We start from the raw sequence: 15993 nt of genomic DNA on the forward strand, positions 1-15993 counted from the left end.
GCCATGTAATGCTTAGATAAGTCTAAATAGGGTAGAGGAGCAAAGGGATCTAGGGGTACAGATACCAAAATCACTAAAAGTAGCGACAGAGTACTAAGGCATTTTATTTTAAAAAGCAAGACCAGCACTGGGGTTCATTTCTAGAGAGACAGAATTAAAAAGAAGAGGTTCTATTAAACTTGTATCAAACCTTGGTTAGACCAGACTTGAGTATGTGTACAGTTCTGGATTCCTTATTATAGTCAGACCCCTTTCCTATCCTGAGTGGCGTGAAACAGGGCTGTGTTCTCGCACCCACACTGTTTGGGATTTTCTTCTCCCTGCTACTCTCACATGTGTTCAAGTCTTCAGAAGGAATTTTCCTCCACACTGAAGAGTGTCTGCAGAGTCTCATCGACAGGTTTACGGCTGCCTGCAACAAATTTGGCCTAACCATCAGCCTCAAGAAAACGAACATCATGGGGCAGGTCGTCAGAAATGCTCCATCCATCGATATTGGCGACCACGCTCTGGAAGTGGTTCAAGAGTTCACCTACCTAGGCTCAACTATCACCAGTAACCTGTCTCTAGATGCAGAAATCAACAAGCGCATGGGAAAGGCTTCCACTGCTATGTCCAGACTGGCCAAGAGAGTGTGGGAAAATGGCGCACTGACACGGAACACAAAAGTCCAAGTGTATCAAGCCTGTGTCCTCAGTACCTTGCTCTATGGCAGCGAGGCCTGGACAACGTATGTCAGCCAAGAGCGACGTCTCAATTCATTCCATCTTTGCTGCCTCCGGAGAATCCTTGGCATCAGGTGGCAGGACCGTATCTCCGACACAGAAGTCCTCAAGGCGGCCAACATCCCCAGCTTATACACACTACTGAGTCAGCGGCACTTGAGATAGCTTGGCCATGTGAGCCGCATGGAAGATGGCAGGATCCCCAAAGACACATTGTACCGCGAGCTCACCACTGGTATCAGACCCACCGGCCGTCCATGTCTCCGCTTTAAAGACGTCTGCAAACGCAACATGAAGTCCTGTGACATTGATCACAAGTCGTGGGAGTCAGTTGCCAGTGATCGCCAGAGCTGGCGGGCAGCCATAAAGGCGGGGCTAAAGTGTGGCGAGTCGAAGAGACTTAGCAGCACCTGTAGAAGAGTCTGTCACTCTAATATTGGCCTTTATAGCCACTCCAGGCGCTGCTCCACAAACCACTGACCACCTCCAGGCACTTACCCATTGTCTCTCGAGACAAGGAGGCCAAAGAAGAGAAGATTATAGTAAGGATATTGAGACACTGGAGAGGTGCACATAAGATTCACAGGGATGATACCAGAGCTTAGAGAACCTATGTATCAGGAAAGACTGAACAGGCTGGAGCTTGTTCTCTCGAAAAGACTGAGGGGTGATCTAATAGAGGTCCTCAAGATTATGAAGGTGCTTGATACTGTACATGTAGAGATATTTCCACTTGTGAGACAATAATAGAAGATTGTCATCAATATATCCAATAAGGGAATTCAGGAGAAACTTCTTTACCCAGGGAGTGGTAAGGATGTGTAACAACTCCACAAGTAGTTGTTGAGGTGAATAGCATAGATGCATTTAAGGTGAATCTAGCTAAACACAAGGCAGGAAAGAATGGAAGAATATGCTGATAGGGTTGGATGCAGAGGGATGGGAGGAGGCTTGTCTGCACCAGTTGGGCCAAATAGCCTCTTCCTGAGCTGTAGACTCAATGTAATTCTATTATGCTTTTAAAGAGTGTGGAAGTACACTGTAACACATGAACGGCTGTCCCAGTTGAGAACATCGAACTCAGCACAGACTGAGAATCAAACCTGGGACCAATGGGCACAGTCCGTACCACACCTAAAACGGATTTAAAAACTGATCCACTGAATAGCTGAATTCTGTATTTAAAGTCAAATGAGTGGAGTACAAGCATAGGATGATCAATATAGGGTGTGGTACAATGTTTTATATACAAGCACACACACATACACACAAATGACAGTACAAAATTGATATGGCTGGAGTAATCTATCACAGATACTGAAGTATAATTGCTCTTTTATTCAGCATAAAAATGTTGGATAATGGCTGAAAAACATTACACAAGCCTAGGTTCACTCAGTTTGATACATTAATACAATAAAGCACATCAACCAAACTAATTCTAATCATTTGATTGGGCCCTCGAAATTATAGGTCTAGGTTTCTGATCATAATATTGATAGTAACCCATTTAAAGTTAGTTGGTTACCATCAGAATTATGATCAGAAAACCCAGGGCCATAGTGTCAACACCTGTTAGAACACTGAATTAACAGATGGCCCAATGATTAAATGCACCGCCTGCTGTGGTACTGAGCTTTACAAGCCAGAGTGTCAAAGGTTCAATCCCCAGTCTGTTGTCAGTTAGCCGATCTCAGCTAGGAGGCAGCAGGTGGATGCTACAGTTGGTTTCAGTCTCCTGGGCCATGGCTGTGAAAAACAGAGTTTCTACTCCTGATCACCATTCAAAAGCTCACCTGCCTTACTGTCAGGCCTGAATAGCATTGGTTTGCATATGTTGTCTGGCAGCATTCATCATGTAACCAGCTGCCATTCATTATCAAGGTTCACTTGTAAAGAATACCCATTTAAATGAGGTTATGGAGGAACAAGTGCTGCTGGAACCTGTGAAACTGAACCCTGCAAGGGCCAGCTTGGTCAGTTAAGGAGAAAATTGTCCAGTTCGGTAAAACACTTGACCACTGCAGCCCTCAGCCCTGCAGCAAGCAAATGGGCCTTTTACTGGAGATGGCCTCACAACATGCTCTGGTAGTGAAGGTGACTGGCAGGGTGCCTGTGACTGAATCCGTGTGCAAAGGTATGTGTGAACATGGGGACATGGATCTGTGGGTGTACAAAAGATTGTGCTCTGTGATCAACTGCAAATGCATTCCTAATGAGTGCATACTAGAAATGAACTACAACAGCCAACAGCCAGCCCATCACTGTTTAGGTTGACGGCGCTGACTCTCACAGGGTATTGGTGCATATTGCCTGCACTCTACACTATCTGGTCATATTTATTCTATGAACCTACAGAGTGAATGTTAGCAAACTATCGAACCATAGGGGAATTGCATGATGAGCCTAATCCAGTCCCTATCCCACAACCACACATGTGCTTTCCTACAAGGGTCAGTAGTTGGTAATTACAAGTGTGAACCCTGTGTTTTTCCTCCTTCCTGACATTGGAGTATTGAGACCAATTGTAGCTCTCCCACTGTTATCCCACTGGGATCAGCTGACTCAGATTGGACCAGGCACTGAACCAGGAGCTTTCCTGTGCTGTACAGATCAGTTGCACATTGGGTGGTCACACAAGGCCAATGGTGACTTCATGAGATCAACTCTGGAGTTCAATAAGAATTCGACAACCTGACTTAAAAATTAAATAACACAACCTTTCCTGCACTAACACTACATATGGTATATTGATTTTACTACCTTTTTTTTTTTAAGAGCCTGCATAATAGATCTAAAAGCAGAATCTTTTCTAAACACAGTGATTGAAAACAGGGCAGTAAATGTTTCGAATTTCTCTAAACTACTGGATACCACCTCCCCATTCCCCCCACCAAACTGGAATGTCTGGTCTATGCTATGGGAAATATAGAATGGCTACCCTGAGCCACCTTAGATTACCCCTTGCTCTCAACGGCCAGCACAAGTTTCACAGCAGTAACAACCGCATTTCATTTTCACACATCATGAAATACTGATAAGTTAGCATATATATAGCATACAGCCGCAGGTTGTTATTGGTGGAGAGTCCTTGGTTATTATTGGTGCGTGCAGCCATTGATTAGTCTGTCACAACCAATCATTGGTCACATAGCCAGAAATCACTCAAGCCTAAAAATTACAGTTGTGCTATTAGTGGATAGGCACTTAACATTTTATGATGCTCCTCGGTCTGCCTTTAGTGGAGGCACTAACCAATTTAAAACAAACAGAATTATACTTCCAGTAAAATAGGGAAATTAAGTGCCTGTCTGGTATCATTGCTAGCAGTAATCATTGGGCTATAACTTTAAAATAGAAGTGGGTGCTGCAGTGGGTTAAAAACACTATGCTGCACCTCTGGGATTTGGGATGAAAGGATCTTCTCATTGCTGGCTGTAGGGGTCTTGCATCAAATGAGTTTGGCAAGTTTCAAACCAGTTCACATAGAGCATTGAGCTGCAGCATCTAACTGGCAATGCGAATAGTGGGACTGTGGGAAATGGAAACATGTTATATTTTTGTTCAAATTCTAGATTGACAAGAGAGTCAAAGGTTATAGGGGTGAGACAAGAAAGTAGAGTTGAGGCCACAATCAGATCAGCCATCTTATCAAATGGAAGAGCAGGCTTGAGGGGGCGAATGGCCTACTCCTGTTCCTAATTCATACGTTCGTATGTTTTGGATGAGGGAGCATTTTTCTGAGACTGTGGATGAGGAACGTTGCTGGGGCAGAGTAAAGGAAGCTATACTGCACATCTAACTATGCTATAATACTTGACCTGGCAGTGCTTGGCGGTGACACCGAGTGACTGGAATAGAAAATATTCAATTTCCCAGCACTAGCACCCCTAGATGAGCACAAAACAAATTCCCAAACTGTATTGTCTGTTAAGAAGAGAATCATGTTTGGATTCTTACTGGCATTAGTTCAGTTTCTTTAATCCTAATTGTATCCCATCAGAGTTAACAATGTGTTGAATTAACAACTGGGCATTTCTTCATGTAGCACTTGGCACAATGCGTACAAAATGGCAGCAGCTCCTTCAGGAACCTTCTTTCTTTCCTATCTGCAAGGCGGCAGCAGTTTGAGTATGTAGCTCGTTGCTTGGTGTGACCAATCACTTGTGTAGGTATGCATCCAACCAGAGCTCCCCAGAGTCTTTCAAGGAGCTGCAATAGAACACAAACAACATATAAATTGCGAGTATCTCTCCCCATGAGCTGCTGGCTAATTATGATCACTTTCCAAGAACCCATTATTCTGCTCATTTCGGGTGTTAACTTCTTTATTCAGAATGGTCAGAAAGTGAAACGTGCTAATTCATGGAGTAGCTGAGACAAATAATATAAGATGCATTTAAGGGAAAGCTAAATAAGTATGAGGGGAAAGTTATAGAGGGATATGTCGATAGGGTGGGATGAAGTAAAAAGATTGGGAGGAAGGAGCATAAACAAACAAATATTGGCCTTTCTCTTTGTCATGAAGACCCCCACCTGCCAAGAAAGAGGCATATTAATTTTGTCATATGAACATTGATTTTAAACTATTGAAGTGAGGAAATGACTTGTTAAACAGATCAGCCGTGGCTGGAAAAGCATTTACATACTAACAGCCAGTGCTTGTGGAGACAAAGGACCATTCCCTGACACATTCAACCCACAATGGACTTTGATCACCAGACATTGAAGGTGAGGAAGCCCACATTCCAGGATGACTGCTAAGATGGCTGAATCCACAAACAGATGTGGTCAAACCAGCTAGTCACATGACTAACCTGCTGGGAAACCTGAGTTTTCTTTTTAATTGTACAGACAGTTTGAGAGAGACTGTTTGCTCCTGGACTGAGAAGACCTCTCCTGTCTGCTCCCATCTCTTTCTCACAAGCCTCTGGACCTATTGAAGACACATGAACCACAAGAGAGAAAAGTCTCCTACGGCGAATAAGGTTTAAGAAGAACACTAGGCCCCAACGAAAAGCAAGACCTACCTACATTCAAGAACTCTACAGCGAGCTTGAAGAACAGAAACCAAAACCATCTTCAGATACTGCCTCAAACTTTTCCACTTTATTTCTTCTGCTCTTTTCTGTCTCTATCTGCACGTGTGTATCGCGTATGCATGCTAGCATGGGGCGCATCGTGTATCCATAGGCATTAACCAAATTTGAGTTTAAGTTTAATCAAGTTCAACCTTTCTTCTTTAAACCTAAGAAAACCTGTTTGGCTGGTTTCTTTGCCTTACAATCGGAAAGCAGTGAACAAGGATTCACCAAGGGGAACTAAAACACGGTGTGTTTAAAATGAAACCCTGTTACGGTAAGACCAGGTGAAGGCCAAGAGAGAACCCTAGACCCCTTTCTCACCGGGTCATAACACTATGCTTTAAGTTCTATGAAATCACCAAGAAGTGCACAACTTCTTAGTGGTGTAATGGTGCACTGGAGAGAAAGCCAACTCTAAGCTCCAACAGCTCATTACAGAGCACCCCTTTTTCCCTTTTCCTGTTACTAAGATGCTGACACTTGTTGGAATATGGGTCTATGGGGCCTGGGCACCTCCTACACTTTGGCCAAGTGACCATTTTTCATGCGAGAGCTCGGACTGTGAACAGTGGCTGCCTATTTGGCTGTAGATGGCATCACAGCCAATCCAATACCTGACCTTGCTGAAAAATGCATGTGTGGATTGTAGGTAAGAGTCACTGGATAGTGATTTACAGTTTAGTGATAAGGAACACCTCCCTACTCCAGAGAGGTGGGATTCTGGCTGAGATTAGCTGACTCAGGACAATGTGCTGCTCCTTCAAATGCTACTAAACACAACATGGGCTTACATTAAAACAAATTCTATTATTAAAGCTGTTTTCAAGAAATCAAGCTACCTCATTGGTACCAAACACTTCTTTTCTCTCAGAACTCTGACGGCCTTGGACAGGGTCAAATTTCTACTGAGACAAAAATGCCTCCTTACCCACAATGAGTATGGACAGCCACAGTTTTTGTTACTTTGCTATTAGACTGCAGCACCACATGGGCACTTAATAAAGATAGGAATTATGAAAGAAACTTTCTAGTGATAAAGATTTGCTTTTAACCTTTCTTCCGTCTTCCCAATATCTCAGAACAGGAAACGATTTCAGAGGCAGCTGCCCGAGTTACCTCAGTGGTGGCTTCAGCTTTAATAATACAACTCTCTGGACTGGACATAGCTTCTTGTCCGACAGGCAATCCTCTCTCACTTTGAATGATCTAACATCTGTCTCAACCTTTCCTGTTTTTACTATGACCATGCCACACACTCTTCCTCCTCACTGTGTCAAAATCAAGGCTCAAAGCGCAGTCTCCTACTACTCAAATGCATTCTTTCCAGGATCTCCGAACTGTAGAACTCCTCACCTCCCTCAGTGTTAATCTCCCTCAGCCCCGGTCCTAACCTCCCTCAGTTCTCACCTCTCAGTCATCACTTCCCATAGCCCTCAGACCTCACCTCTCTCAGCCCTCATTTCCTTCCACACACCACAGGGTTTTAAAATGCAATCTTAGCATCACTTAATCCCTATATAATTTATCTCATCTTCATTTCTACTCTCTTCGGCTCAGGTTTTGGCCTGCGCTATTAGATTTAGCCCTTCATCTGGCTTTCTCAATAGAAACACAGGGCCAGTTGTGGAGTGTTTAAATAATCTAACTAGCAGGGGCAAGTGTTCCTTCAGAATTTCTGATCACTTCACCGTGTCTCCAAAGATTAAAACAAGAGCTTTCATGATTAAGAAACCCAGGAAAATGGCCTACATTTCAAAAGATTGTAGCAGGAAGGAAAGCCTGAGGTAAGTGAGGGTTCCACAATTCTAGGATCCTATGAATGAAATAGCATTGGAGACGGTGCACTGAGTCTTGACTTCAATGCAGTAAAGATACAGAGCATTCAGGAAGAGGTATTTGCAGCTTAGAATTGTTGGTACTGCTATTAGTTCAACTCCGTAGTCTGTACTTACTGCACTATGTCTGCGAAGGCGGTAAATAAAGTCTTGGACTGGTACTCCAGGCCATGTTTGGCACAGAGTGACCGTACCAGTGGCGCCACTTTGTGGAAGTTGTGTCTTGGCATGGTGGGAAACAGGCTGTAAAACACAGAGAGTAATCAGATATGGAACAGAAATTAAACACCGTTGGGGTAAAATTCAATCTCAGTGAGAGTGCAAAACGGGCGGTAGTGAATCAGCTGCAAGTTATACACCCCGTCTAATTTTTCTTTACATTGAAGTCACTGCCCCATTTTGCCTTCCCTTCGAGGTTGAATTTCAGCCCTTGTTGACTCAAATCACATAACTGACATTTATTTTATTTTCTGTTACTTACTAGCTTCAGTGCCACTTTGCCATTGGTTTGTGCAAGGAGTTGGTGAGAAACAAATTTCCTCAGCTAAGCTGGCTTAATAATACAACACCTCAACAATTGCTTATCATATTAAGAACTATAGCATATGCAGTCAGTGCTGACAGCCAACCCTCACAATACAAACACTTCCACCTGCTGAGTTCACAAAGGAAACACAGTTGATTTCTTAATTACATCAGTGACTACACTTCAAAAGTACTTCATTGACTGTAAAGTGCTTGGGGTGTCTGGTGGTCATGAAAGGTGCTATATAAATGCAAGTCTTTCTTTTTCTTTTAAGGTAGTTGCTAATATAAGTCAATAAAATGCACATGTCAGCTTTCGCCCCACACAGTAGTACACACCCTAACAGGGGCCCCATCCTCAAAAACTGTCCGGCTAATGTATAATCGTCAGAATCTACTTCTCACATTCCTGGAATAAATTCTACTTCACCATAAGTTCCAAAGCCCCATACAAATAAAGGAAACCCCTTTGTATCCCAATCTGTGCCATAAATTTGCAGGATCAACTGTACCCCACTCTCAGTATAACACAGGTTGGACACTGCCCCTCTGTGTGCCCTTTGTACAAAGTACCCAGCCAGAGTACCTACTGCTGAAGGCTGATACTCACTGATGCTCAATCTGGAAGTTGAGGTGACCTGTGAACCAGTCGTTGAAGAAGGACTGATGGACGTTACAAGTGGCATGCAGCTGCAAGAGAAAACAAACAGGGCTAGTGGTCCATTTATGGTTACAAACATCATGAGCTCTGGGATGCAGGGAATAAATATAGCAAAATCTCATCTACTACTAATTTGATGCTGAGCCACTACAGCCGTTACGCTGGTGGATATCCTACACCACCACACTGGCACATTGTGTATCCTTTCTTCAGCAGATGTGCAGACTAATGTATGGCAGGAAGAAAAAAAACAACATAAGAGCTATCCTTAGGAATAGACCATTTACCTGTGGTGTTAGGGTTGAAACTAGTCCAGGATAATAGGATGGAAGTTTCTTGTCACCAGGTGCAAGGATCCTATGTGAAATAAATTTGGGACAGTCTTAATCCTGTTTCTTGTGGGGATAGCCACAGCACAAAGCTGTCACTAATTAACGCAATGTGACTGCAGTCACATGTAGGCCAGTCTGGGTCGAGGTGGCAGGCTCTATTTATGAAAATCCAGTAACTTTTATGGTCAGTTTTCTGGTGACAGTGCACAAATTACAACAAATTACACAAAGTACCAAATTAAACTTAACTTCACAAATGGTCATAATGGAATTTGGAATCATGACGTCTGGTTGCTAATCCGGTACTGAAACCATTGCACTCATATTCCCTGCCTCTGTCTCGCTGTCCCTTTATATCCACAGCTGCAATCTCATCCTTTTTTAGTTCAACCTAACCAGTACAGGGCCTGGCATGCATTTCCTTAATTTCCTGGTACAGTTTCCAATCTTCTGTCCATAGTTCCCTGGTACAGCTCAGGAGGATATTAAATAGTTAGATTTCTGTTAATTGTAATAGTTTGTGTGAAATATACTTGATTGACTGGTACAGACCTATGGTATTGTAGAGACAACCCATAGAGATCAATAAGTACAGTATATACTGGGTAATAATACAGTACCTAGCTGATATTGTACAGCTCACATCTGTCCTAGTATCAGCTCCTATACTTGTATATTACAGAGTGGGTAAAAGGGAATTCATTAGTCCTACTTGGTTACAAATATTAACCAATGTGCACAATTTGGGTTGTATCCTGTTTCAGCAGAGAGACTAGTACTTGAGAGCAACTACTCATACTGTCAGAAGTACAATGACTGCATAAATGTTACGTATCTTCTGTAGAAACAGTGCATGACCTTCCCCCAATTTTCTTCCCTTGTTCTGAAGCTCCAAATATCTCACCCGCACACTCTGTCTCCTCGCTGCAGTTTTACCCCACACAGCAGTACACACCCTAACAGGGGTCCCATCCTCAATTGTCTGGCCAGTTTATAATCTCCAGAATCTACTTCTCACATTCATGGGATAAACTCAACTTCACCATAAGTTCCAAAGCCGCATACAAATAAAGTAAACCCCTTTGTATCCCAATCTGTGCCATAAATTTGCAGGATCAACTGTACCCCACTCTCAGTATAACACAGGATGGACACTGACCTCTGTGTGCCCTTTGTACGAAGTACCCAGCCAGAGTACCTACTGCTGAAGGCTGATACTCAATCTGGAAGTTGAAGTGACCTGTGAACCAGTTGCAGGGTCATGTGCAGTCTGCAAGCTGTGACAGCTCAGCCCTCATAGCCCAGAAGTCAGCACAATCTGTGGTTCTCTTTCTTATTCCCAGTTTGATTTTTGTGCCCCAGAGGTTTGCACAAGGTTGTTTTTAGGGCTGTTGTCTCGCTGGTGGATAACTCCTACATCAGAACACCACATCTGCTTGTATAAGCAACTTCAGATATATGGACATCAATGGGATCCTGGATTTAACTGCCACTGAGGCTCCAGGGTCCACATCTATGTGGTCCATGAACCATGAAGACAAAAGCTCAGATACCCTGTCCTAGTATACTACTATCTCCAATACTAATTCATTCATTCCAAAGACCGAGAACTCTTCATCTTTCTAAGCCTTTCCTTTCTTCCACAATCGATATGTTTTTAAAACCCAAATTAGATTTTTGATTTGTCTCATCATGTTTTACATTTTGGTATAGTCAGTATTATGGGCTTTTACACTGCATGCAATGGATATGAAAAGGTTTCCTAATTAACAGGAACTCCCCACTTAGACCAGTGTCCAGTGACATTTAGGCTCTCACCTGCATGGTCAGCCAGTCCTCCTTCTGATCGTGGTCAATCATCATTGGAATGTGATTCATCTGTGTTACCCACACAAACCAATTACTTTCCACAAACCTGCAAATAGAAACCATGGAATTAATTGTCTGAGGTGAGGAATGTGCTCGCACATAGTATTTATAGAATAAAATCTTTAATTTGGCAGAAATAAAACATAAACACAGACCCCACTAGTATGGGATCCTTTCAGCGATGCTGTCACTAAGCCCCAAATCATTCAGATTGCTCAATGGAAGCTCGAGGAGCAGCACCTCGTCTTTCAGTTCAGCACATTACAACCTCAACACTGCATTCAACAATTTCAAATCATAACCACTGCTCCCATTTTCCAGTACTGACGAAAGATCATCATCTGAAACTTTAACTTTGTTTTTCTCTCTCCACTGACATTGCCTGTCCTGTTCAGTATTTCCAGCATTTTCTGTTTATCAGAGGCGGTGGTGTGTTAGAACTGGGTGTCATCAGCATACATGTGAAACCTATCGCTGTGTTTTCAGATGATGTCACGGAATGACAGTTTATCAGAGGCATACTATCTTACCCTATCAAATCCCTAATCATTTTAAAGACCCTGATTATATCATCCCTCAACCATTTAAACTCTCAAGTGAATACATACCAATTTTATGCAACCCGTCATCATAATTTAATCATTTAAGTCTGGTATTTGGTGAGTCTGCACTGCATCCTTCCAAAGACCAATATATCTTTCCTGAGATGCAGTGCTTCAGATGTGACCTGATCAAGGTTTTGTGCAACTGCACTTTTGTATTCCAATCCCCTTAAAATAAAGGCCAACTTTCCATTAGCTTTTCTGATTTTTTGTACCTGCCCATTAGCTTTTATTGATTTGTGTATGTGTACTCCTAAAATCTTTAGCTTCTTCACAGTCCCTGATCACTCATCATGAATGGAGAACTTTAGCTAAGAGGAAAGATTGGATAAGCTGGGATTGTTTTCTTTGCAACAGAGGAGGCTGAGGGGAGATTTAATTGAGGTGTATATAATTATAAGGCGCTGAGATAGAGTATCTAGGAAGGGCCTATTTCCCTTAGCAGAGAGGTCAATAACCAGGGGTCATAAATTTAAAGTAATTGGCAGAGGATTCGAGGGGAGTTGAGTAAGTTCTTTTACCCAGAGGTTGTTGGTGCTCTGTAACTGACTGGATAGCTCTTTGTCTCTGGGCACAGACACGATGGGCTAAATGGCCTCCTTCTGTGCCATAAATTTTCTGAGATTCTTTTTTCTGTGATTAAGGAAATATTCCAATTTGTCTCGGATGATGTCACACATCCCCACATTGAACACTATCTACCATAGTTTTAGGCAACTCGGTCTGTGTCCTTTTGTAACTTCATGGTGCCATCTACATAACTTACTGTGCCTCCTAACTTAGTGTCATCTGCAAACTTAGATATACAACTGTCCACCGGTGCACCATGTCTGCAGTGTGTATCATCTACAAGGTGCACTGCAGCGACTCCCCAAGGCTTCTTCGACAGCACCTCCCACACCTGCAACCTCTACTGCCTAGAAGGACAACAGCGACAGGCACATAGGAACAGCACCACCTTCAAGTTCCCCTCCAAGTCACACACTATCCTGACTTGGAAATATATCACCATTCCTTCATCGTCAGTGGGGACCTGGGGACTCCCTCCTCAACAGTGGGAGTATCTACACCAGGCAGACTGCAATGGTTCAAGAAGGTGGCTCACCGCCACCTTCTCAAGGGCAATGAGTACTGGCCTAGCCAGCAACACCCACATCCCATGAAAAAATAAAAATAAGTCATTGATTATATGGTGGAAAGTTAGGCCCCAGTACAGATATTGGGGAACACCACTTGTCACATCCTGCTAATCTCTGCTTAGGACCAACTTTTCCTTGTTGCATTTACAAAGGATGGGTGCACGTGGTCTGATGGTGAATTTCTCATCTATATGCTGTGACTCAGTGACATCATTTGAAAACACATGTATGCTGATGACACCCAGCTCTAACTCACCACCACCTCTCTTGACCCTGTCATCGTCTTTAAATTGTCTCAGTGTTGGTCCGACATCCTGTAGAAATTTCCTTTAACTAAATATTGAGAAGACCAAAGCTATTGGGGTGCATTTTCAGACCTCCTCCCCCCACCCGCCGAGGTTGGAATAGGAGACAATGGAGGGGGAACCCGAAAATACCAGCAGTGGCCGGCAGGTCCGTTTCAGAACGCCGCTGTTCCTGGTGCCATCAATGTTAAACAGAACAGGGAGAGGGTGGGACAGCAATCCCATCCATCTCCCAAGTGAGGCCAATTAAAGTAGCTTAAAAACTTGTTAAGAGCTTGTTGGAGGGCCAGGGTGGAATTTTGAAGGAGGCGCATGGGTTTCAGGAGCTATTGCAAATCAGTTGAAAGGAGACAGGTACAGAGTGGGGAGCCAACCATGACTGCTCCAGGGAATCTCCCTGGCCCCATAAGGTCAGCGGCATTTGGTAAGTGGGTGCCCTTGGTGCTTACAGGTGGCAGAGAGTGTGGGCACTCAGTGCCCAGGGCTTGAACAGGGTTGGCACCCTGGCATTGCAGGGGCAGAAGAGCAGGGAGCAAGGCTGCCGAGGACACTTGAGCAGCCAGCAACCCAGAGGAAGATAACAGCAAAATAATGTAGATGCTGGAAATCTGAAATAAAAACAAAAAGTGCTGGAAATACTCAGCAAGTCCGGCAGCATCTGTGGAGAGAGAAGCAGAGTTAACGTTTCAAGTCAGTGACCCTTCATGAGAGTTGGCAAAGGTTAGAAAAGAATTAGGTTTTAAGCAAGTGAAGGGGAGGGGGTTGGGCGAGAGAACAAAGGGGAAGGTGTTTGATAGGGCAGAGAGCAGGAGAGATTAAAAAACAAAGCTGTCCTGGGACAAAGGCAAAGAGTGTGTTAATGTTTGTGGTGAAAGACAAAGCATTAGTCCAGAGAGAGTGTTAATCGCAGAATAACGAGCACCATTATCTGCTCATTATTCTGCTATTAACACTCTCTGGACTCCACAGATGCTGCCAGACCTGCTGAGTATTTCCAGCACTTTTTGTTTTTATTAACCCAAAGGAAGACTTCAGCTAGTAATGGGCCACAGCTCTCAGATTTTGGGCCCAGTGGCGATGAAGGGCAACATCCTCCGCAGAAAGGGCAGAGCGCCAGGCATCAGGAGGACACGGGAGAGGAGAGGGGTAGGAAGGCAATGAAGGCAAAACCCCCAACACAGGATCTACCACCGAAGATGGAGCTACTTGGAGATGACTGAGATCCAGTGCTGCAGGAAACTGTGACTCTCCAAGCAGACGGTCACGGACTTCTGCGACCTTGTTGCCAAAGACCTCGCTACTCGCAGCACTGGTCACCATGCCCTGTCAGTAGCTGTCAAAGTTACTGTGGCCTTGAACTTCTTCACTTGTGGCTCTTTCCAAGGATTAGCTGTAGACCTTCATGGCATCTCACAAACAGCTGCACACCACTGCATATCGCAGGTCACTGATGCCCTCTTTGCCAGGGCTGGGCAGTACACTCATTTGACAACAGACATGGCCTCACAGGGACAGTGGGCATTGGGTTTCGTCGCTATCACTAGATTTCTCCCATGTGCAGGGCATCATAGATTGCACCCATGTGGCATCAAGGCACCCAGTGACCAGCCAGTGAGATTCATCAACAGGAAGTGTTTCCATTCCCTCAATGTTCAACTGGTCTGTGACAACTACACGTGTGCACTAATTTTCCTGACAGCTGCCATGACTCCTTCATCCTCCGCCATTTGATGCTGCCTCTCATATTCACTCCAACCCCCAGAATGTGTGGATGGATCCTAGAGTACAAGAGAAATCCCTTGAAGAGATGGCTACTCACTCCTCTACAGGAGACCCAAACAGAGGGACAGAGGCGAGACAACCAATGCCACCTGCTCAGCAGGACAACCAGTGAGCAGGCCATCAGGCTTCTGAAGATGCACTTTCAGTGCCTGGATCGATCAAGTGGCGCCCTCCAATACCCTCCTGCACGGGTCTTTGACATAGTGGTGGTTTGCTATGCTCTTCATAACATGGCCATCCAGAAAGCTGTGGACCTTGAGGATGATGAGGCCCTGGAAGGAGACAACTCATCAGGGGAGGAGCAGGTGAGACTGAAGGAGGAATTGGAGGCAGAGAGAGATGACTTTGAACAGGAGGTGCCCCAGCAGCAAATAGAGGTCATCAGGCATGGCTCAGGGCACAAAGGGCTTATCATGATTCCATGAACGTCAGGGATCTCCCAATTCAGGAATGTTTCAACTGAGCCCCTCTGACCCAGGTTAAGGGAAATGGCATGGAAGACGCAGCATAGAACATCTGGTCACCTACTGCCAATGATGAAAACGCATCTGCCCAGAGGCTTGCCCTCACCATGCAGGATCCCATTATCTCTTTCACCACCTCATACCAGTTTTTCTGAAACAGCAGCAATAAAAGGAGCCCCAGACGTCTGGCTTAATGTGTCATCATTTATCACAGAATCACAGAACTGTTACATAGGAACATAAGAAATAGGACGAGGAGGAGGCCATTTGGCCCCTCGAGCCTGCTCCACCATTCAACTCGATCATGACTGATCTTCTACCTCAACGCCATTTTATCACACCAGCCCCATATCCCTTGATGTCATTAATAACTAGAAATCTATCGATCTCTGTCTTGAGCATACTCAATGACTAAGTCGACACCGCCCTCTGGGGTAGACAATTCCAATGATTCACCACCCTCTGAATGAAGAAACTCCTCCTCATCAGTCCGAAATGGCCTACCCCTTATTCTGAGACAGTGTCCCCTGGTTCTAGCCACCCCAGCCAAGGGAAACATCCTTCCTGCACATCCATTGTGTCTGCGCCAGCTCTCCAAAGGAGCAATTTACCTAGTGCCACTCCCCAGCCTTCTCCCCGCAGCTCTGCACATTCTTCTTCGGGACCCGGG

At 44.4% G+C, this 15993-nt stretch overlaps 1 protein-coding gene across 3 annotated transcripts in view; it reads right to left on the bottom strand.

Moving 5' to 3' along the window:
• Positions 1 to 2021: 2021 nt before the first annotated feature.
• LOC137377025 (acyl-CoA (8-3)-desaturase-like) overlaps positions 2022 to 15993 on the bottom strand; it is a 67134-nt gene continuing 53162 nt past the window's right edge. For all 3 annotated transcript variants that reach the window (XM_068046172.1, XM_068046171.1, XM_068046173.1), the window contains 4 exons: positions 10981 to 11077; positions 8780 to 8859; positions 7762 to 7887; positions 2022 to 4937 (listed from right to left, as the gene is read on the bottom strand). In XM_068046172.1, coding sequence (XP_067902273.1) covers positions 4886 to 4937; positions 7762 to 7887; positions 8780 to 8859; positions 10981 to 11077 — 355 coding nt within the window. In that variant the 3' untranslated portion in view covers positions 2022 to 4885. The remainder of the gene's footprint in view (positions 4938 to 7761; positions 7888 to 8779; positions 8860 to 10980; positions 11078 to 15993) is intronic.

This window comes from Heterodontus francisci, chromosome 14 (genome assembly GCF_036365525.1).
Source record: "Heterodontus francisci isolate sHetFra1 chromosome 14, sHetFra1.hap1, whole genome shotgun sequence".
Lineage (NCBI taxonomy): Eukaryota > Metazoa > Chordata > Chondrichthyes > Heterodontiformes > Heterodontidae > Heterodontus > Heterodontus francisci.